Raw genomic sequence first — 23524 nt, forward strand, 5'->3', positions numbered from 1 at the left:
AAAGCCTGTAATAAGCTAACTTAGATCTACCCAGTCTGCTCCCAGCATCTATACCCAGATAACCAGTCTTTTGCAGATCACGGAAATTCTTTATAAGAATAATATTTTGGGGCTGGAGGGATGGCTTAGTGGTTAGAAGCATTGACTGCTCTTCCAGAGGTCCTGAGTTCAATTCCCAACACCCACATGGTGGCTCACAACCATCTATAATGGGATCTGATGCCCTTTTGTAATGTGTCTGAGGACAGCTACACTACTCACATAAAATAAATAAAATCTAAAAAAAAATAATATTTTTAAGAACTAGAGGTAGGGGGCTGGAGAGATGGCTCAGTGGTTAAGAGCACTGACTGCTCTTCCAAAGGTCCTGAGTTCGATTCCCAGCAACCACAGGGTGGCTCACATCCATCTATAAATAAAGTAAATAATTTTAAATTTAAAAAAAAAAAAAAGAACTAGAGGTAGCTCAATTTGTTAAGAGTATTTACTGTTCTTGTAGAGGACTGAGTTTCAATTCCCAGTATCCATATGGTGGCTTACAACCACTTTTTCTTTTTTTTAATTTTATGTATGTAAGTGCTCTGTCTACACACACCAAAAGAAGGCATCAGATACCATTACAGATGGCTGTGAGCCACCATGTGGGTGCTGGCAATTGAACTCAGGACCTCTGAAAAAAGTCAATGCATTTTAACCACTGAGTCATCTCTCCAGCCTCTCACAACTAATTTTAACTCTAGTTCCAGGGTTCCCAGTGCTCTCTACTGGCCTCCACAGGCACCAGGCATGTACATGTTGCACAGACATACATCCAGGCAAACTCAAATACATGTAAAATAATTTTACAATATACTTAAAAAAATGTTCACCCAACGTCAAGCACTGGCCTCCAGATGTGTGCACAATACACACACAGAATTGTGTTTCAAAGGCTGGTAAATAAGACTTCTCTGAGACATTATTTGAATTTAAGTCTTCCTAAATTGTTTGGGTTTTTTGTTTTCCAAGAACCTAGGCTAAATATATTTTTCCAGTAAGGAAATAATGTCTTACCTTGGACATAAATAGCATATTCACACAGCCCTTGAGTCTCCTGAAGCTGTTCTTTGATCACAGCCTAAAAGAGAAGAACACCTGAGTAGGGGTTAAGTGTTAGCAAAGCAACAGCAGAGGCAGACAAGGGACAGCCATAAGACCTAGGACTCGGCAGTGAAAACAATGTGGTTTCATCAGATTTCTGGTTTCATCTCAACTCTTACAATCATTTACTTTAGAATGAGGTTAGCAAGGGCTCTCAGGATACCTCTGTAAGTATACCCCTCATTTAGAATACTTTTAGGGTCCTGCATGGTGGTACACGCCTTTAATCCCGGCACTCAGGAGCAGAGCCAGGTGGAGCTCTGTGGTTTGAGGTCAGCCTAGTCTACAGACCAAGTTCCAGGACACCCAGGGCTACACGGAGAAACCCTGTCTTGTAAAAGAAAAAAAAATAACTTTAGCACTTGCTGCTCTTCCAAAGGACCTAGATTTGACTACCAGCTCCCGAATGGCAGCTCACAACTGTGTAGACAGTACAGTTGTGTCACTCTTTAACTGCAGTCCCAAGTCCCAAGGACCCTGATGACATCTCTGGCCTCCTCAAGCACTACTTGCACGTGGCACATGGACATACATGTAGGCAAACACCATACACATATACTTTACAATTTCTGAATAAGTTTTATATTTTTGCATTATTTAAGAAAAAATAAAGCCATGTACTGTGGTATATGCCCACCACCTCAGCCCTCATGAGGTGGAGACAAAAGGACAAGAAATCAAAGTCATCTTCTACTACCTACTGAGTTTGAGGCTGACCTAGGCTACATGAAATTGTTTCAAACAAAAACAAAAACAAAACAAAAACAAGTATCAGATAATAACTACATAACCCTGCCATCCAGGCTACTGCCTTGACAGACGCAGAGGCTCACACCTTTGGTCCCAACACCCAGCAGGCAGAGGCAGGTGGAGGCAGGTGGAGCTCTGTGAATGTGGCCTGATCTACTTAGCAAGTTCAAGGCTAACCAAGGACATAGAGTAAAACCTTATCTCAAAAAATAAATTTAAAATAAACTACTATCTAGTCCAGGAAAGAAAATTTCCTCAACCCCTATTTAAAATCTACGTAGGCACACTAGAAAAACATAAGAAAACTTTCAAGCACCATGACAGACGCTAGTGGTTCGCAGTATAGAGCAAATCATATGAGCTGTGTGCTGTGGCGGGTTCCATGCTGTGATGGGCTAGGCCCAGGCACTTTAGCTCAAAAGGCAGCATCTGGAGCCATCTCAGAGAATTAAAGAAGGCTTCCCAAAGTGAAAAGCTTCAAACTGTGTGTTGTCAAGGGGTGGGAGAGGAGCTAAGGCAAATAAGAGTGTCGGAGGGGACAGTGTGTCACACTACAGGGTTTACGTACAATAAGACAACCCTACAGTAAGCAGGAAGGAACCTGGTCCCATTTGCTATATAGAAACACACTGAAAAGAGAAAAGAGTAAAGTCAAGGCTGATAGATAAACTGTTGTTTAATCAAAATAGTGAGCTATTAACTGCCACACGGTGCTGCAGACACGGACCGTGGCTGCCCAGCCTGTCTCTCTCTCACCTTGCACGCCTCATAATCCTTCCGGATATAGTAGAGATGGATCAGCCAGTTCAGCTTCTCCACAATAGGAAACTCTGGAGCTATGGAGCATATTTTGGGAAAACAAACAATACAGTCAGTGTTAAACTTTCTCCTTTATCATAGTCCTCATGTCTAAACCAACCACAAGCAATTACAATAGTACATTAAATTCTTCATGGAATTTGGAAATGTATGAGAATATCTTGTTTTCTTAATTGTATTTGCGTATTTTGTACCAAGTGTGGGTACACTTATACTATAGCGTACATAGAGGACAATTTTGAAGAAGTTGGCTCTCTCCTTCCACTATATGGGTCCTAGGGATTGAATCTGGATCAGCAGGCTTAGCAGCAGGTGCCTTAACCCACTGAGGAATCTTCCTGGCCCTTTGGATAATTCCTGGTTGATATATAGTCCTCTTCTAGACTTGGGATCAGCTGACCCACAGGGTCTGACTCTAGACAACTGAAATGACAGTCACAACATAGACTAACTCTACCTAACTAGTTTAATCATCTAGTTATTTATGAGGTAACATACTGCAGCAGGATGATTCTCAGATCCAGAAATGGTTAAAAACAAACGAACTAGTAATGATGTCAGATACTTGCTTAATTACAACCAAGTTTCTTAAATCTCAGCTATTCAGAAGGCTGAGAAAGACATATTTTAAGTTCAAGACCAGCTTGGGCTACAGGTAAGTTCCAGGCTACCTTGAGCAACTAATGAGACCCTCCTTCAAAGTAAAAGAAGGTAAGAGTCAAGACTTATCAGACAGAGGCACCTGCTACACAAGCCTGGAAGCCTGAGTCAATCCTGGAGCCCAGGTGAAGGTGGGAGGGACAACAAACTCCATGAAGGTTCTGTAACACACGTACATTAAAAAACAAGTTTTGACACAAGTAAAAGAGGAAGCTGGAGACACAGCTTGAGAGCACTTGCCTAGCATGTTCATGGTCTTAGGTTTAATCCCTGATACCACAAAAACTCAATTAAAACAAGCAGCTCTATAGATGGCAGAACTAATGCCTTTTTAAAAGTTAACAATATTCAGGTATTTCTCTAATATCTGATGAGGAGGAGGACATCCCATCTGAATTACCTGAAGTCAGTCCTAAAATGTTACAGGTTAGCAGATGGAGGACTCTCATTCCTCTAAGTCAACAGTACATCACCTCTCTGAGACCAAAAAGGTAGCAGTTCACCGTCCAGGTCGTCGCTAGGCTTCCAAGCATGAACTGTTGTGAAATCGCACACTAGCCAAGCATGCAACATCCATAGTCCCAGTAACTGGGGACTGAAGCATGGAAAGTCTCCCAAGTCAACAGCCTAGGCTTACACGAGGAGTTCAGGCCCGTCTGAGAGATAAATAGGGCATGTTTCCCTCAGGAAACTCACAAAGCAAGGCCCTATCTCAAGACAAAAAATTTTAAATAAAAGTCAATGCAACACTTACTTAATACATACATAAAATTAGTGGAGGTTTGATCTGTATAAGAATGTAATTTTTTTTTTTTGGTTCTTTTTTTTGGAGCTGGGGACCGAACCCAGGGCCTTGCGCTTCCTAGGCAAGCGCTCTACCACTGAGCTAAATCCCCAACCCCCTGTATAAGAATGTAATGTTTATAACACAAATAGAAATTAGTGAATGCTGACATAATAACCAAAAACCATTTAAATACATTACAGGCCAATAAAATCTAATTGGATAAAATGAAACCTAGTCATTTTATAAGAGCTGGACCATGGGCTGGAGAGATGGCTCAGCAGTTAAGAGATCCTGAGTTCAATTCCCAGCAACCACATGGTGGCTCACAACCATTTAGAATGGGACCCTGTGCCCTCTTCTGGTGTGCCTGAAGACAGCTACAGTGTACTCACATATATAAAATAAATAAATCTTAAAAAAATAAAAAAGAGAATTGGACCATTACTGCTTTTCCTAACATACTTTACAAAGCTCTGGTATGTATGGAACAGAAACACACGCAGACACACACATGTATATACATATGTAAAATGAAATTAAATACAGACCTTTTTTTGGCCTGGGTTTTTGAGATTCAATAGATGCAGGAACCTGAGTTTTCTGAAATGGAAGAGGTCACCTGTGTTAAAGCAGCCCCATGTATTTATTGCTAACTGAAAGCACATTCACATAACAAGAAAGATCAGTAACTCACCAGTCATGTTCTCAATTCATAACATGAAAAGACATAGAAAGAGGCATTCTGAATGTGACTTATATACGACACTACTCCTTAGCTATCCTACTTGCTCACTGTGTATAATGCATATTATAGGTTTATTTATAATGTACCAAAATTACAATGTATCACACTCATGTTTATATACTAAATTATTAAATACCTCATAAATTATATTTAATGTTCTACTTCTTAGCAGCCAAATCAGAAAATATTTTTTAACACTTGTATGTGTGTGTGTGTACATGAATACGTATATACAGAAGGGACAGCATTCAAGGATCTTTTTTCCCCTTCTGTGATGTGGGTTCTGAGGGCCTAACTCTTGTCAAGCTTAGTAGCAAGCCCTTTTATCTGCTAAGCCATACCACCAGCCATGATCTCTGTTGATAAAGTGAGGGTACAGAGCTCAGACAGTAAAGAACCTGTGGCACATGCATGAAAACCCAAGTTCTGTAACCAAGAAAAAGCTGAGTACAGCATGTGTGTAATCTCAGCACGGGGAAAAGAAGAGACAAGGAGACTGCAGAGTTCACCGTCTCCAGCCTAGAAAAATCATTAGCTCCAGTACAGTGAGAGATCCTGGCTAAAAACAATTAGGTGGAGAGCAATTGAGAAAGATGCCGGATTTGACGATATTGCACTAACTTACACTGTAAATATTAGAAATTCTTTAAGTGGATTTTTCTTTTGTCAGTTCCGTAATTTTATACATCATAGACCACAATAAAGGCCAGTAGTGGTGGCACATGCCATTAATCTTACTACCCAGGAAGGCAGAGTCAGGAGGATCTCAGAGTTGGAGGATGGCCAGTAATACACAGTGAGACCCTGTCAAACAAGAACAGCAAGGCTATTTATATGCCTTAATATAAGGGGAGGGGGGAGTGCTGGCTGCAATTTTTTTTATTTTAGGCATATGAATGTTTTGCATGCATGTATGTACACCAAGTGTGTGTGTGATATCCACAGATGTCAGAAGAGGCATCAGATCTCTTGGAACTAGTGTCATAGATGTTTTTGAGCCATCCTGGGAGTGCTGAGAATAGAACCTGGATCCTCTGCAAGGGTGACAAATGATTGTGACCGTGAGCCATCTGTCCAGCTCCAAAACAAATAATTCCCCAGGCTGGCCTAAAACTCATGATCCTTCAACCACTGCCTCTTCAACATAGACAACAATATGTACCTGAATAACTGGCAAAAGAAACTCCACACTCAGATATACCTTAACAAAAGGTACCAAGCCAAGCCTGGTAATGCATGCCTGTACTCCCATCGCTTAAGAGGCTAAGAAAGGGTGACATCCAGTTTGAGGCAAACAAGAGATACAGAGATAGGCAAACCCTATCCACAAAACAAAGCACCAGGAGCTGAAGACGGTTGGCTGTTCAGAGTTCTCAGTCTTACAGAGGACCCAGGCTCAACGCTAGCACCCATGTGGTGGCTCACAACAGTCTGTGGTTCCAGTTTCAGGGGATCCAGTACCCTCTTCTGGCCTCTGTGAGCATCAGGCATGCAAACTGTGCATTTAAACATATTCAGATAAAACATCCATACATGTGATCTTTTGTAAAAAATTAAAAATGAAACAGTAACAACAAAAAAAAGTACTACAAGAGGAATAAGAAACTGCATACTAGATCAATCCATGCTTATCACCCTGTACAAAGCTTAAGTCCAAGTGGATCAAGGACCTCCACATCAAACCAGATACACTCAAGCTAATAGAAGAAAAAGTATCTCGAACACATGGGCACTGGAGAAAATTTCCTGAACAAAACACCAATGGCTTATGCTCTTAAGATCAAGAATCGACAAATGGGATCTCATAAAACTGCAAAGCTTCTGTAAGGCAAAGACACTGTTGTTAGGACAAAATGGCAACCAACAGATTGGGAAAAGATCTTTACCAATCCTACAACAGATAGAGGCCTTATATCCAAAATATGCAAAGAACTCAAGAAGTTAGACCGCAGGGAGACAAATAACCCTACTAAAAATGGGGTTCAGAGCTAAACAAAGAATTCACAGCTGAGGAATGCCGAATGGCTGAGAAACACCTAAAGAAATGTTCAACATCTTTAGTCATAAGGGAAATGCAAATCAAAACAACCCTGAGATTTCACCTCACACCAGTGAGAATGGCTAAGATCAAAAACTCAGGTGACAGCAAATGCTGGCGAGGATGTGGAGAAAGAGGAACACTCCTCCATTGTTGGTGGGGTTGCAGACTGGTACAACCATTCTGGAAATCAGTCTGGAGGTTCCTCAGAAAACTGGACATTGAACTACCTGAGGACCCAGCTATACCTCTCTTGGGCATATACCCAAAAGATGCCCCAACATATAACGAAGACACGTGCTCCACTATGTTCACAGCAGCCTTATTTATAATAGCCAGAAGCTGGAAAGAACCCAGATGCCCTTCAACAAAGGAATGGATACAGAAAATGTGGTACATCTACACAATAAAATATTACTCAGCTATCAAAAACAATGACTTTATGAAATTCATAGGCAAATGGATGGAACTAGAAAAATCATCCTGAGTGAGGTAACCCAATCACAGAAAAACACACATGGTATGCACTCATTGATAAGTGGCTATTAGCCCAAATGCTTGAATTACCCTAGATGCACAGAACATATGAAACTCAAGAAGGATGACCAAAATGTGAATGCTTCACTCCTTCTTTAAAAGGGGAACAAGAATACCCTTGGGAGGGAATAGGGAGGCAAAGTGTAGAACAGAGGCAGAAGGAACACCCATTCAGAGCCTGCCCCACATGTGGCCCATACATATACAGCCACCAAATTAGATAAGATGGATGAAGCAAAGAAGCGCAGGCAGACAGGAACCAGATGTAGATCTCTCCTGAGAGACACAGCCAGAATACAGCAAATACATAGGCGAATGCCAGCAGCAAACCACTGATCTGAGAACGGGACCCCTGTTGAAGGAATCTTAGAAAGGACTGAAAGAGCTTGAAGGGGCTCGAGATCCCATATGAACAAGAATGCCAAGCAACCAGAGCTTCCAGGGACTAAGCCACTACCCAAAGACTATACATGGACTGACCCTGGGCTCCAACCTCATAGGTAGCAATGAATAGCCTAGTAAGAGCACCAGTGGAAGGGGAAGCCCTTGGTCCAGCCAAGACTGAACCTCCAGTGAACATGATTGTTGGGGGAAGGGTGGTAATGGGGGGAGGATGGGGAGGGGAAGGGATTAGGGGGATGTTGGCCCGGAAACTGGGAAGGGGAATAACAATTGAAATGTAATAAGAAATACTCAAGTTAATAAAAATTAAAAAAAAAGAAGAAGAAAGAAAGAAGAAAGAAACTGCATACTAAGCAATTCCCACTGAGATCCAGCCCCAGTATAAGAGATTCTACAGGGCTGGGGTGCCATCAGTGGTATAGAACATGCCTAGCATGTATGAGACCCAAGTTTAATTCCCAACACCACAAATGACAACAACAATTATAATAGTAATAATAGGCAAATGTATAAGACTCAATTTCAATTTATAGATGCTTAACTTTCTAAAGAAATTACATTAAGAAACAAGAAAACAATTGGAATGAAGGAGTGAACTGAGCAAATGAATTTGTAAAAGCATGTTAAGTATTGTCAGCATCAGAGAAAGATGAAAGTGTGGCTCATGGTATTGCCAAGACAGAAGCACAAAACTAAAAACCATGGAATAAACAGGCAGATGCCAATGGGAATAAAGTCTCTGATGACCCTATAGCAAGCAGAAATAAGTATTCATGTAAGTCCACATTCTAAAATGTCTTCAATACTCATGAAAAAGAAAAAAAGATGCTGTGTGGCTACCTCCTCCTGAAAGAAGGAAGGAGGTTAGTAAGAACCAAGGAGTTGAAGAAACATATTGTTCTCATGAAGCTCAGAAGTTTCAAGGGGCAGACACGCAAGGTCATGAAGTAGTAATAGTTGCTGTGGAGACAGTCTGGTGGGACTTACTGAAAGCTGTGCAGAAATGCAGGCCTGAGGAGCAATTACCAATGCTTCAATGGAGTTTTCAGTGACGTAGCTGCCTTTACGTCACCTATGACCCCATAAGTAATCGCACATAAACCCAGTATTCACCAAACTAGTCAGGGGAAATAAGCTTTGGTTTGTTATAACTGGTGCCCAAACAGGAACCAACAGAACTAAAAATGAGTGGGGAGGAATGGTTGCACAGTCCCCGTAATGATAAATGAGGAGACATGTTAATTGAAGCTGATCTGTCTGAGGATGGAGGACTAATCCCGGGACATGGCTCTCTTTCCCCAGACAGTAGGGCACAGCGTGCCTCCTTACTGGACTATTAGTTGCATGCACTCTGCAATGATGATAAGACATCTGATCAAGGCTTGCCATCTAAGGCTGAAGTGTCCTAGGGAGAAGTCCCAGAATGGGGTATAGTATGCACAGGCTCCCTTGATAATGGGTGGCCACCATGTGTGTATGAAGATAACTCCCACCCTGGTGTGTAGAGAATACACTGCAGTCTCTGAAAGGAGTGCACATGGGACACGCTGTATCGGCTATTACAGATCTTACTGTACAACAAGACATGCAACTGAGGCTCAGCTGTCTGCCCCAAAGAACCTGCCCAGGTAAGAAAAAGATATAGGTTCTGTCCTCTGCAGCAGCCTCTGATCTATCGAGAGAAAGGCAGAATGAGATGGAGATGTTATTGCTGTGTCTTACAGCTGACAGAGTACAATGGAAAGAACACACATCAGATCTGAAGAGCTCTTTCTAGGACCCAAGAACTTGAAACCCATGGGAAGAACTGGACTAGGGAAGAAGACAGAAGTGAGAAGATGTCCCTCAGGTCTGACCTTTAAGACAGGAAAGGAAAAGTCTATGATTCAGTGTGTAATCAGAGACCTCAATAATGGCCCTGAATAGGAAACTGTGATAGTCAGAAACTGTCTGAATCTGAACTCTTGGACTAGGGGCAGACTTTGAAATGGGAAATGAAAAGCCTCTCACAGCCTAACTTCCAAGGCTATAAACGCAGAAGTGAATGTGCTTAGTCCACGTGGCAAGCAACTGAGTAACTGTCTGCGGCCCCACAGACTCGTGTTTGAATGCTTGGTCTACAGGGAGTGGCACTATTAGGAGGTGAGGCCTTATTGGAGTAGGTTTGTCCTTGTTGGAGAAGATGTGTCACTGTAGAGGCAGGCTTTGAGGTCTCCTGTGTTCAAGCTACATTCAGTGTGACAGTCTCCTGCTGCCTATGGGTCAAGATGTAGAATTCTCAGTTCACCTCCAACGTCATGCCAGCCTGTATGCTGCCACACTTCAGCCAGCCCAATTAAACGTTTTCCTTTGTAAGAGTTGCCTTGGGGGGTTGGGGATTTAGCTCAGTGGTAGAGCGCTTGCCTAGGAAGCGCAAGGCCCTGGGTTCGGTCCCCAGCTCCGAAAAAAAAAAAAAAAGAACCAAAAAAAAAAAAAAAAGAGTTGCCTTGGTCATGGTGTCTGTTCATAGCTGTAACTCTACCCAACCTTCCTTGAGCCAAAAGCTGCATAACCCAAGGCAATACAAGGGAAATCAAAGCCTCTGATGAACTGGCTCGCACATGTCATTAGGAACAGCTGATTATCATAAGCTGAAGCCCCTGGAAGGCAAGAGAGGGACAAAGAGATCAGGCATGAGAAAGGCAGGGTTTGACGCCCAGTGTACTGGTCCTCACACCAATGTAAGATGGCTCAGAATGTCAAGATACTTACCACAAAGTCTAATGAGTTCAATCCTCAGGGTCCATATGGTAGAAGGCCCTCTGATCTCTACTAGTGTGCTACTTCACACATGTGCATGTGCGTGTGCGCACGCACACACACGCACACACACTTTTTTTTCTTTTCTTTTTTTTTTTTTTTTTTGGAGCTGGGGACCGAACCCAGGGCCTTGCGCTTCCTAGGCAAGCGCTCTACCACTGAGCTAAATCCCCAACCCCACTAGCCTTGCTCTTGACTTTTGTAGTTCTGCTTCTGGCTAATTGTTCTTGTTAACTGAAGTGTGTCAACTCAAACGATGGGGTTTGTGCTTAAAGCCTCATTCTGAGAAGGGATCCTGAGCACCCAGTGTAGTCGCCTGCCAACAGCTAGTAGACTTTCTATTGCCTCAATCTGCGTCTGAGCGGTCGTCTCTGGTGAGTATCCCACAACAATGGTGCCAATGTCCTAAACTTAGTAATATTAATCAGACTACTTTATCTCTTAGCTTATGCATGAGATTCCTTCTCTGTACTGCTTTTCTGCTGGCATCACTCTGCAAATAAAGTGGTAAACAACAGAGGGCCTACAAGATACAACACTCAATATAAAACTGTCAACCATGAGCAACTAATTTGTCTGTTTTCCATGGTGCTTTTTAAAAGGCAATATAAAAGGGGTTGGGGATTTAGCTCAGTGGTAGAGCGCTTGCCTAGCAAGCGCAAGGCCCTAGGTTCGGTCCCCAGCTCTGGAAAAAAAAAAAAAAAAAAAAAAAAAGGCAATATAAAAACTAAAATCATTCTATTAGTCAGGTCAGGGTTTGAAACCCAACAGTAAAGTAAGAGACAAGATTTCATATTTGGAATGTCTCAGAAATTAAATACAATTACACACATATTCCTCAAAAATCAACTACTGTCAAAAAACTACAAAAAGAATAATCAATCCTTGCACAACAGCATATACCTATGATCCCAGCACCTTGCTGCTGGGGCAAAAGAATTATAGTTTGATGCTAGCCTGGGCTATATGAGAAGACCCTATCTCAAAACAACAAAACATCCATATGATCCAGCTATCCTACTACTGAGTACATACCAAAATAAAATACATCCATTCTATCAAAAAGATATTGTGTTCTTCATCTACTGCAGTATTCTTCAGAGTATCAAAGTAGAGATTCAATGGAGTTGCCCATAGATGGATAAACAAGCGGGTAAATAAACTGTGGTGTGTGTTAAGTTCTAGATGGAATGTTAAAGCCTAGGTAAAATGTTAAGTAAGGTCTGGGTAACAGTTAGTTGACTATCCTGACATTATAAGGAAACTTTCTCAGATGTTTCTGCTGCTACTAGGAAAACCCTGTAAGATCTTAACTTGGGGTAATGGTTCAGTTCCCGAATCTGGACCGTGGCCTTGGTCAACCAGTCTTAGGACATGTGCTCAATAAACCACCCTGTCTGACTGACATCAGTGTTTGTGTGGTTTGTGAGGCAATTACTGGACCCCAATAATATGCGAGTATTATTTAGCCGTGAAAAGGAATGAGGCATAATCTGTAGCACTTTGGAAAAATTATGCTAAGGAAAATATGCTAGCAGAGAAAGGCAAAGCATGTCCTTGCCCCAATGTGAAAGCTAAAAAGCTCATCTTAAAGGGGTGGCGCACACTTTTAATCCCAGGCAGAAGCAGGTAGATCTCTGAGTTGGAGGCCAGTCTAGTCTAGTCTACAAAGCCAGTTCTAGGACAGTCAGGGTTACACAAATAAACCCTACCCTATGTTTAAAAAAAAAAAAAAAAAAAGGCGCCTTTCCGCTCGGCCGTTCTCCTGTACAGGAGGCAGCCATGGCGCCCAGCCGGAATGGCATGATTCTGAAGCCCCACTTCCACAAGGACTGGCAGCAGTGAGTGGACACGTGGTTCAACCAGCCGGCCCGCAAGATCCGCAGACTCAAGGCCCGGCAGGCGAAAGCGCGCCGCATCGCCCCTCGCCCCGCGTCTGGTCCCATCAGGCCCATCGTGAGGTGCCCTACAGTTAGATATCACACCAAGGTCCGGGCTGGCAGGGGCGTCAGCCTGGAGGAACTCAGGGTGGCTGGTATCCACAAGAAAATGGCACGCACCATCGGCATCTCTGTGGACCCAAGGAGGTGAAACAAATCCACTGAGTCACTGCAGGCCAACGTGCAACGCCTGAAGGAGTACCGCTCCAAGCTCATACTTTTCCCCAGGAAGCCTTCTGCTCCGGAAGAAGGGAGACAATTCTGCTGAAGAACTTAAATTGGCCACGCAGCTAACAGGACCTGTGATACCCATCCGGAATGTGTACAAAAAGGAAAAGGCCAGAGCCATCACGGAAGAGGAGAACTTTAAGGCTTTCGCCAGCCTTCGCATGGCCCGAGCCAATGCCCGGCTCTTCGGCATCCGAGCAAAGAGAGCGAAAGAAGCCGCAGAGCAAGACGTTGAGAAGAAGTAATGCGGGGCTGGACAGTTGTAATAAATTTTCCATAAAGCAAAAAAATAAATAAATAAATAAAAATAAAAAAATAATAAAAAAATAAAAAAAATAAAAAAATTTTAAAAAGGCAACAAAAAAGTTGATTTTATGGGAATATAGAGTAGAACAAGAGGTCGATAAAAGTTAGGAAGGGGAAAAGATGGAAACATCCAATAATAGGAACCAAGTACCAATAGACAGAAGCAAGTGCTACTATTTGCAACGGTTTATATGCTGAAATGGAAATGCTAATGATCCTGACTTGACCAATATACAAAGTACACTTGTACCGAAGTATCATCACACTGTACCTCATAAATGTACAATTATAAGTCAATAAAAAAAAATGTAGGTGGCAGTGATGACGCACTCCTGTAATCCCAGAATTTGGGGGATTAAAGGTGGAGTATTGAGGCTAATCCGTAGCCTGCATGAACAGTACAAATACTATGTACATACAAGACTCACAAAGAAGCAAGGTCATTCGTGATGCAAAAAGTCAGTTACTACTGAGTCAGCCTGAATTCACATAAGTTGTTCTGTACAATTAACTAATAATTTAAACCACCTGAGCTCTGAAACAGAACTTTTCCAATATCTAATCGCAACTGGGAAAACATACACCAGTCACAGAGAGGCAGAGGCGTTGAAAGTTTCCAGGTTTCATCCTACTAAATTACCAATCTATAGGTTATCAAAACCGTCTAGTGAAGGTGCAGTACCCCCACCTCCCAGCTCCCCCCCCCCAAAATAAAATCCTAAGAGAGTAGGAAAAAAACCATTTCCAAAGAAACTCTCTCTTCTACCCAGGAAGAGGACAGTCCCAAAACAGACGAAGCGCTGCATAGGTTCGCATTCGCCAAAACGCCAGGCGGGGAGCTGGACCCGGCCGTGCCGCCTCCCGCAGGGACTACTCGGCGTACGCCCGGGCCAGGACCCGGCCCTGCTGCCCCGGCCCGGGACCGCCGCCCCGACCCGGCCCCTCCTGGCCCCGCCCGGCCCGGACGCCCCGCCCTGAGGCAGCCACGACGCCTCGGAGAATCTCCTGGCTCACCATCCCAAGCTTCTCCTCAGCCATCTTGGCTCCGCCCACCGCCTCGAAACCGGAAGCCGACCGTTTCCCGGACGACCAGCTGAGCCGGAAGTCGTAGCTAGGGAAGGAAGGAGGAACCTGAGCCAGTAAGGAATTAAGCTGCCGAGTGGAAGGCAGCGGTGATGAGGTCGGTGAGTTCCAGGAGTCTCGGCCACAGGGACTCAGCTCGGAAGGAATGGGTGAGGGAACTCGCAGCCGGAGATTAGACAGCTCTGCACCGGGTTGGACGAACTGGCGTGTAGCGTTGTCAGATATTAGATAATGAAGCGCAGTTTATAAAGAAACAGTTCACTCAGGTAGCTCAACATACGAAAATAAAACTGCCAGGAAGAGAAATAATGCAAACTGATGTTTCCAAGAGATTCGGTCTGCGTCTTACATTGACAACAAAAGTTTTCACTTCATCACCAGTTGAAACAAATTGGTCAAGCTTCCAATAAGAGCAGCTTAGCAGCAACTACCAAAATTAAAAATACACATAACCTTTAACCCAACTGTTTCAATTATAGGAATTTATTCTATACGTATAGACGTAAGACATGGTTTTACATACAGAAGTATCCGACGTGTCATTGTTCGGAATAAACCAACGCCTGGCAAACAACTTAATTACCCACAAATAAATTATAAGAAGTTCATATTGTGTGGCATATGAAAAGAGACAACTATTTACATGGTAAGATAAGAACTGCCAAGTATACTTTATCAGATAATGACAATATGCAAGAAATGCAGATAGTATCTATGTTAATAAGAAAGCAAAAGAATATTATGTACACAATTATTTATTAGAAAATATTTCTAGGAGGATATTGATATTGAAAGTGGTTTCCTCTAAGGAAGAGAACTGTATAGCAGGGATGTAAAGAATAGAAGTACACTGTTTAGAATTTTTAATTTTACTCTATATGGACATATTATCTATGCCAGTAATAAATTAATGAAACATACCACATAGCATCAGGATTGTGGCAACTGTTAAGAAGGAGAAATGTGGGGTTGGGGATTTAGCTCAGTGGTAGAGCGCTTGCCTAGCAAGCGCAAGGCCCTGGGTTCGGTCCCCAGCTCCGATAAAAAGAAAAGAAAAGAAAAAAAAAAAGGAGAAATGTACAACAGCAAGAGAAAATAACCAGGGGCTTTAACCTAGACTATGGTAGAAATCGTTTTCTAAGTAAGAGATATTTTAAATTACATTTAAAAAATAAGGCATTATTTGCTGGAGGAGACTGAGGAAGCATGCTGACTAGGGAAGAATTCTAAGGCAAGAAATTGTACCTCGACCCTGAGGTGATATACACCTCCCAAGGCCATATGAGTCTACTTGAAAGAGCAGTGGGAGGGCCCTAGAGAGTTCTGAGCAAGGAATGGCTTGTACTGAATGAACAGCTAACGTTCTTGTCAATTACTGAGTAGAGGTGTGGTGGCATGCCTTTAACCCATGTTCTTTGGAAGGCAAAGACAAATGCATCTTTGTGAGTGTAAGACCAGCCTGATCTACACTATAAGCTCCAAGACAGTCAGGGCTATGTAACAAGACCTTGTCTCAAAACATATAAAATAAAATAAATGCCAAGAATTGATCATCTAAGAGGAACCACTTTGCTTAGAGAACAAGAGATGGCACCGGAAATGGAAAACCAGGTAGGTGGAGGTACACACCTAACATTTGAGAGGCTGCAGACAGATCAGAAATTCATAAACAGCATTAGTAACGGTGAGTTCCAGGTTAGCCTACCTGACTTCATGAAATCCAGTTGATACACAGGCAGATAAATGGACGAGATCCTGATTCTGGATAGATGGATAGACGGATCAGACAGAAATAGAAGAGCAGAAAGAAAAGTCCTAGCACAGTGGTTCATACCTGCAATCCTAACCCTCAGGGAAGACTTCCATGAATGCGAGGCTACCGTGGGCTACAAGTGAGTTACAGGTTAGGCTTGGCTTCATGGTAAGACCTTATTTCCAAAACAAGCAGCCTGGTCACAATGACACTTGCCTGTAATCCAAACATTCAGGAGGCAGAGGCAGGAGGTTAACTCTTAAAATAGGCCAGTCTGGTCTGTATAGCAAGACCTTAACCTCCCAGAAGCAGAAAGAGAAATATGGGAAGCAGAGTGCATCTATGATCATACAAATTGATGTTGGTGAATGGGGAGGGAAATTCATGTCAAAGGAATACTGCCAGGTTTCTAACTTTAAACACAAATTAGCTGAATTGTTCAGCCAGTTACAAATATGAGATCCTGGGGTTGGGGATTTAGCTCAGTGGTAGAGCGCTTGCCTAGGAAGCTCAAGGCCCTGGGTTCGGTCCCCAGCTCCGAAAAAAAAAAAAAAGATTCATGCTACAAATATGAGATCCTTATGGATGATGTTAGTATAATATTCATGCTCCTGTTTCCCAATAAATAAAACTTCCTTGGAAGGGGCCATATGAGGATAAATAACAGTTGTTTTTTTTTTAAAGATGTATTTACTTATTATATATAAGTACACTGTTTCTGTCTTCACACACACCAGAAGAGGGCAACAGATCTCATTACAGATGGTTGTGAGCTACTATGTGGTTGCTGGGAATTGAACTCAGAACCTCTGAAAGAGCAGTCGGTGCTCTTATTCACTGAGCCATCTCTCCAGCCCCCTAGATAATAGTTTTTAATACGTAGAATCCTCTACTATGTTTTTAAATTTACATTTATTATGAGAAGGGGTGCATATACCATGGCTCATGTGCAGAGGTCAGAGGACATTTTTCCGTTTTTAGTATTTTAACTTCTGTTCTCCCCATCCCCCAGTCCCAAGACAGAGTTTCTCAATGTAACTAACCAGCCCTGGCTATCTTGGACTCACACTGTAGAGCAGGCTGGCCTGGAACTCACAGAGATCCACCTGCCTCTACCACACGAGTACTGGAATTAAAGAAGGCACGGGATTAAAGGATTTTGTTAAGGTCCTCAGCCAGTTTTTGTTCTGATGCCCTCTGCTGGGCAACTCTAGCATATCAGGTCTTTTTGGAAGTGGTAGTGCACCTGATCCTAGTACTCCTCCTGAGTAGAAGCAGGTGAATCTCTGAGAGCTCAAGGCCAGCCTGGTCCATAGAGCAAGTTCCAGAAGAACCAGAGATACACAGAGAAACCCTGTCTCAAAACAAACAAAACAAACAAAAAAAAAAAAACAAAACTAGCAACAAGAACAACAACAAAGTACCCAGCCCTCCCAGGAGCACACCATTAACTCCAAAAACTCAGTGAGCATTGTAGGAAATGCCTACTTTAAAAAAACACTAAGCAGTCATATGTTCTAAATTTCTTCATGAAATATTTCCCATTCATGACAGTACAAATAGCAGTAATCAGTAGGGAATGTAGGCAAAAAGTATAGATAAATGCTGCTTTGCCTGTGAGAAAAAAGATATACTAGACATATCCAAGTAACTATCACCAAAGAAAATTTAAACGAATCAGGTAAGATGCTACGGTAAGATGTAAAAAATTACTTGTAAAATCCAGCTTATAGGAATTCTTGAAGATATGAAAGAAAAAAAAGCAGGTGGAGGTTACATATGAAAAAGATAAAGAAAATATGGTGTGCTCCCATTTGTGGTATTTAAAAACATTAACTGTTGCTTGAGTGGTGGCTCGTCAATTAAAAGCACTTATCACTCTTGCAGCATCCATGAAAGGCAGTTCTGTAGTGCTTGAGGCTCTAGTTACATGGCACCGCTTCTGACTTCTGTGGAGAGTATATAAACAGTCCTTCATCTACAAATACATAAAAATGAAGACAGCAAATCCTTTAAAAAGAAAGACAGTGGAGATGGTTGGTGGCCAAGAGCACCTGCTCTTGCAGAGGAGCCGGCTGGCTTCCCAACACCGCTTTAAGGCCGGCACGATCCATAACTGCTGTTCCAGGGATCTTTTTGTGATAACCACAAGCACCAGGCATATGTGCAGGAACAGAAATGCAGCAAACACTCAGAACATAACTGTCAAGAGAAGTGGGACATACTGGCAGTAAATGGTTACTACACAAGCATAACAGAAGGCTAGATACTAAATTAACTAACAGAACGAAAAGCACATCAGATAATTAAAAGTGTGCACACTGAAAACAAGAGGTGGGGGCAATCCAACACCTAGAGGATGATGGGGCATCCACATACAGGAGATAGACTATGGGCATGAGAAGACAACTGATCTGAAAAGTGAACAATGCCTATACAAACAAAAATGGGCTAGAGAGATGGCTCACCAGTTAAGAGTTGTTTCTTCTTTTCCAGAGGATCTGGCTGGGTTCAATTCACACAGTCATGTCAGGCAGTTTTACAACCACTGATAACTGCAGCTCAAGAGATCTGAACCCTCACTTGTGTGCACACACCCACATGCAGGCACACATATACACATAATTCTAAAATAACAAAAAGGTTTTGAAAAAGAAAACTTACCTAGGAGCTTCCTAAAAATTAAACCAACACCGCAACTATGGGAGGAGGGGCACTGCAGGCTGAAAAAACCTGAAACGAGCCAGGTGGTTTGGGCAGGCACCTTTTTTTTTTTTTTTTTTTTTTTTTTTTTTTTTTTTTTTTTTTTTGGAGCTGGGGACCGAACCCAGGGCCTTGCGCTTCCTAGGCAAGCGCTTTACCACTGAGCTAAATCCCCAACCCTGGGCAGGCACCTTTAATCCCAGCACTCAGGAGGCAGAGGCAGGTGGATCTCTGAGTTATAGCTCAGCGTGGTCCATAGAGTGAGTTTCAGGACGACCACGGCTACAACGAGAAATTTTGTCTAACAAACAAAAACAAACTTGAAATGATCAATACACCCATGAGCTGAGTATAATTAAATAACCTATTTAAAGACCTGAAAGAATAAAAGGTCAGTATGGAATTAGAATTCTATACACAAGCCATACTCATTTGGGTAGTGGAGACAGGAGGATCAAAAGTTCTTAGCTACAGAGCAAGTTTAAGGCCAGCCAGGACTACTATAAGACTGTCCCAAATAGAATTTAACAATTCTATACCCAAAGATATTTATCACAAAGAAAAAAGCAAAATGCATTTTCCAACCAATGAAAAGTCAGGGTGATAGAGTTCAGTCTCTGGCATTCAGATGATACCTTAGATTTATTGGAAAATATGAGTAATAATAGTATGTGCTCTCAATTTTATAAATATATAAAAAACAAAGCATAAAATTACAATGTACAATATGTCATATATATGATTTCTAGTTCTACAGTCATACAGAACATAATAGGCTATTTAAATTTTAATTCATTGAAAGTAAAACTCCATTTATACTAGTCACGTTTATGTGTTCAATAACCAATTAACTACCATATTTTCAAGTTGGATGCATATTCCTGTCATCAGACAGTTAAGTTGGACCTTACTGTAGAACGAGAGGAAATAAGTACTCTAAGCTTTACTGCACACATTTCTGTCTTTTTCCTCTTCCTTTCCTAAACCTTTCCCTTTCCATTTTTTAAAATTCCCTTTAACTTATTAGGAGAAGGAGGTGCATTGTGTGTGGGTGTATGTGAGAGGGCAGCTTGCAGATGTTGGTTCTTTCTGACCATGTAGGACTTGGGATGCAACTCAGACCATCAAATTCAGCAGCCAGCACCTTTACCTGCTGAGCCTTCTTCCCTTTAAACAGAATGGTTGCCTACAAATACTCAGGCAGCAGGCTGGACAGTAACTGAAGGAAAGCCAGCAGCCTAACCTTTTAAAAATAGGTCAAGTGTTTGATGTACAAAATTCTATGAGCTGGGTTGGGGATCTAGCTCAGTGGTAGAGCGCTTGCCTAGGAAGCGCAAGGCCCTGGGTTCGGTCCCCAGCTCCGAAAAAAAGAACCAAAACAAAAAAACAAAAAAACAAAAAAAAAAAAAACAAAAAAAACAAAAACAAAATTCTATGAGCTGAATTTAGCCCATGATATACAGAACCAGAAAAAGAATCTGATAAAATTTAGCAGTGCTTCCAAAAAACCTTCCAAGAACCTAACAACCACCAAAACCAAAACATTCAGTAAAACAGAAATAAACTTCCACATGTTTGGAAGGTAAATGAAAAAAATTTACCCCTAAATATCACACTTAATAGAAAAACAAAGGGGATGGGGATTTAGCTCAGTAGTAGAGTGCTTGCCTAGCAAGCACAAGGCCCTGGGTTCAGTCCTCAGCTCCGGGAAAAAAAGAAAAGAAAAATAATAAAATCTACCTATGTACTAAGAACAGAATTAGAATGTCACTGTCACATTTTTCTATCATTGTACTAGATTTTGTCACAAGAAAAAGAGAAAACATTCCCAGCAACCACATGGTGGCTCACAACCATCTGTAATGGGATCTGATGCCCTCTTCTGGTGTGTCTGAAGACAGCTACAGTGTACTCATATACATAAAATAAATAACATTTAAAAAAAAAAAGACAAAACAAGTCCATAAGCCAAAAGGGGTGGTGCATGGAGCTGGTCCAGAAGGTAAAAGCAGTAGCTGCACTAATGTGACAGCCTGAGTTTGGTTCCCAGGTGAAAAGCCAGAAGTGGTGGGTTAGCTAACTTGACATACGCCAAACAGCATCAGAAGCGATAGAAACTACCTCAGCTAAGTGGAAGACAAGAATTTTATCCCCTCACCTCCACACATATGCCGTGGCAGATATGTATGCCTCATACATACAAAATAAAATGTTAAAAGCAAAAAAAGTAAAACCATCATTTGCAGTCATGCTTGTGCATACATGGAATTCACAGAGATATTTCTAGAATAGAGTTAGCAATGGCTTTACAATCAATATATAAGGTCAATTTTATTTTTTATAATAGCAAAAATAGAAATGAAACTTAAGGGCTGGAGAGATGGCTCAGCGGTTAAGAGCACTGACTGCTGCTCTTCCAGAGGTCCTGAGTTTAATTCCCAGCAACCACATGGTGGCTCACAACCATCTGTAAAGAGATCCGATGCCCTCTTCTGGTGTATCTGAAGACAGCTAAAGTGTACTTATATATAATAAATGAATAAATCTTAAAAAAAAAAAGAAATGAAACTTAAAAAGTGATGCTAAAAGAATCAATTATCAGCCTGACGTGTTCATCACATCAGGACTCAAGTGGTTGAGGCAGGAAGATCTGAGTTCAAGGACAACTTGTGCTACAAGTAGAAGACCCTGTCTCAAAAAAAAAACCAAAAATGTATATATGATGTATGTATAATATCAAATACCCAGGGGGAAAATCTATGGAGAACTAAAAAAAGTACTACTAGGAAAAAAATTAAGAAAACCTAAATAGCCAAGCCTGGGAGCACATTCCTGCAACTAAGCGGTGCTTGGGAAGTATTCAACATCATCCCAAGTTAGGCATAGGAAGTTCAAAGCCAACAGGAGACACTACCTCAAAACACAAGGAAAAAAAACCATAAATGTCAAGATATATACACCATGTTCATGGAGAGAGACTAACTCATCCCTAATAAAATATTAATTCTTCCTAAATGATAAACTGGGATTCAATGCCTTCCAAAGACACAGATCTATTTTCAGGCAAAACACTCATACACATAAAATAATAACTTAAAAAAAATTAAAGTTATTGGTAAGAAACTGGATAAACTGGTGTATGTACAAAATGCACAATTATTCAGCAATAAGGATGATCCAACACACAACAGGGAATCTTAAAGCGTTATAAACTAAACCATCCAAGAGCACATTCATTTATATAAAGTTCAGATGTGAGTAAACTGCTTTTCAGTGACTAACAACCAGCAGGTGAGCACTGGAAAGGGGCCTCAAGGTCTTGAAAAACAATGGAGCCTACTAGTGCTCTCCTGCGTCTTTGGGTGATTACACACACATACACAGTTCTTAAAACACCCCACTAAACCAGATGTGCAGTTTATCGAGGAGAAATCTCTATTTTCAACTGTTTTATCAGTGTGATTTGTGGGCTCGATTCTGTTCAGAGGAAGGCCCTAGATTATGAAATTTAGAGACATACAGTCACATGTCCATGAAAAAAAAAGCAGCATTTGGAATCTGGGAAGCAATGTCATGGAAACAGCCATCTGAGACCATGAGTTCATGTGCCAACACTTGGTCACTAGAAGGCACATATTGTACCCATTTGATTTTTATAACATATCATGGGAGTCCTTTTAAATTATAATACTTTGTTGACTTTTTTGCAAGCTAGTCAAAACAAAATTCTGGGTGGGAGAAAGCATAAAGGAACACTATCACTACTCTTCACTGGGAGGATTCTCTGGTGTTTAGTCTTGACCTTCCAAATCATCCCTAAATAGGATATAGTGGCACAAACCTCTAATCCCAGCACCAAGAGAGTTGCAATTTTGAAACCCTAGCTGGTTCTGTATATAATTATAGTAAGATCGTGTCTCACAATAATTAAAAAACTTAAGGCACATCTTTCCCAATCAGGTAAGTCCTCTGGTCATACTTTCCTATTAGATCTAGGCTCTGTCCTATACAAGTAGAAATGAACCACAAGCCAGAATATGTGATAGAAATTTATTAGTAAGCAAACATCTTCATCTATACCAGCAGTTGTTATGACTTGAGGTGGGTATAGTTAACAACCTTATAGCATTCCATTCGAATGTTTATTGCTAAGTCAGTCCACAAAAGGAAGTGCAGATCATTTCATACTACACCCTAAGGAGACCTACAGAATGAGTAAGCAGAGTTCTCCTTCCAAGAGCAACAAGCTAAGACATTTCCTTTTTTGATAGGGTCCCTAAAAATTTTAGGATCTAAATTCCTGAATCGCAGTCTAAAACTACTGTTCCAGAAGAGCTAGTTCCTGAGGGCGTGAGATTTATTTTGCAAACAGAAAATCTTAGCTACCTGATGTCTCTGGCAGACTGAAGGAGTCTTGCAAAGCTAATGACCCAACTTTCACACAGGTGTAGTCAGTGAAAAACGCTTTACAGGTAGTTAAGGCAAAAATCTATCCTCAGGAAATGTTATTTTATGCATATAGAGCCAATGTCATGTCAGATTGGCCATCTTTGAAGGGCCTGGAAATGTAAGGCCCTAGAATTTCTTAACTCACTAAATTAGGAGGGCTCATAAACATGAGAAATTGCTTAGTTTGTCTGAGGTTTTTAACAAAAGCAACCCGTTTTGAATATTAGAGTCAAATGAATTGGCCGTGGGTAATGGTGGTACATGACTTTAATCCTAGAACTCAGAAGGCAGAGGTAGGTGGGTCTCTGAGTTTGAGGCCAGCCTGGTCTACAGAATGAGCTCCAGGACAGCCAGGGCTATTACAGAGAAACCCTGTCAGAACCAA

At 41.6% G+C, this 23524-nt stretch overlaps 1 protein-coding gene and 1 pseudogene across 5 annotated transcripts in view; one reads left to right on the plus strand and one right to left on the minus strand.

Annotated features, from left to right (window-relative positions):
• The window catches only part of Bbs4 (Bardet-Biedl syndrome 4), a 33494-nt gene extending 19276 nt beyond the window's left edge, over nucleotides 1–14218 (minus strand). The window contains exons 1-4 of one of the 5 annotated variants that reach the window (XR_010053945.1): nucleotides 13918–14080; nucleotides 4706–4756; nucleotides 2647–2728; nucleotides 1054–1117 (exon numbers count right to left, since the gene is read on the minus strand). Coding sequence is in view for 2 of the 5 variants with exons in the window: in NM_001106826.1 (NP_001100296.1) it covers nucleotides 1054–1117; nucleotides 2647–2726; nucleotides 4705–4756; nucleotides 14166–14189 (220 nt within the window). In the remaining 3 variants the exon portion in view is untranslated. Of the gene's footprint in view, nucleotides 1–1053; nucleotides 1118–2646; nucleotides 2729–3769; nucleotides 4028–4704; nucleotides 4757–13917; nucleotides 14082–14165 lie in introns of those variants that run through there. The other 4 variants (XR_010053946.1, NM_001106826.1, XM_039081094.2 and 1 more) reach the window with 4 other exon arrangements.
• On the plus strand, nucleotides 10862–13125 carry Rpl13-ps16 (ribosomal protein L13, pseudogene 16; annotated as a pseudogene).
• Nucleotides 14219–23524: the final 9306 nt, after the last annotated feature.

The sequence above is a fragment of the Rattus norvegicus genome, chromosome 8, assembly GCF_036323735.1.
Source record: "Rattus norvegicus strain BN/NHsdMcwi chromosome 8, GRCr8, whole genome shotgun sequence".
Taxonomy (NCBI): domain Eukaryota; kingdom Metazoa; phylum Chordata; class Mammalia; order Rodentia; family Muridae; genus Rattus; species Rattus norvegicus.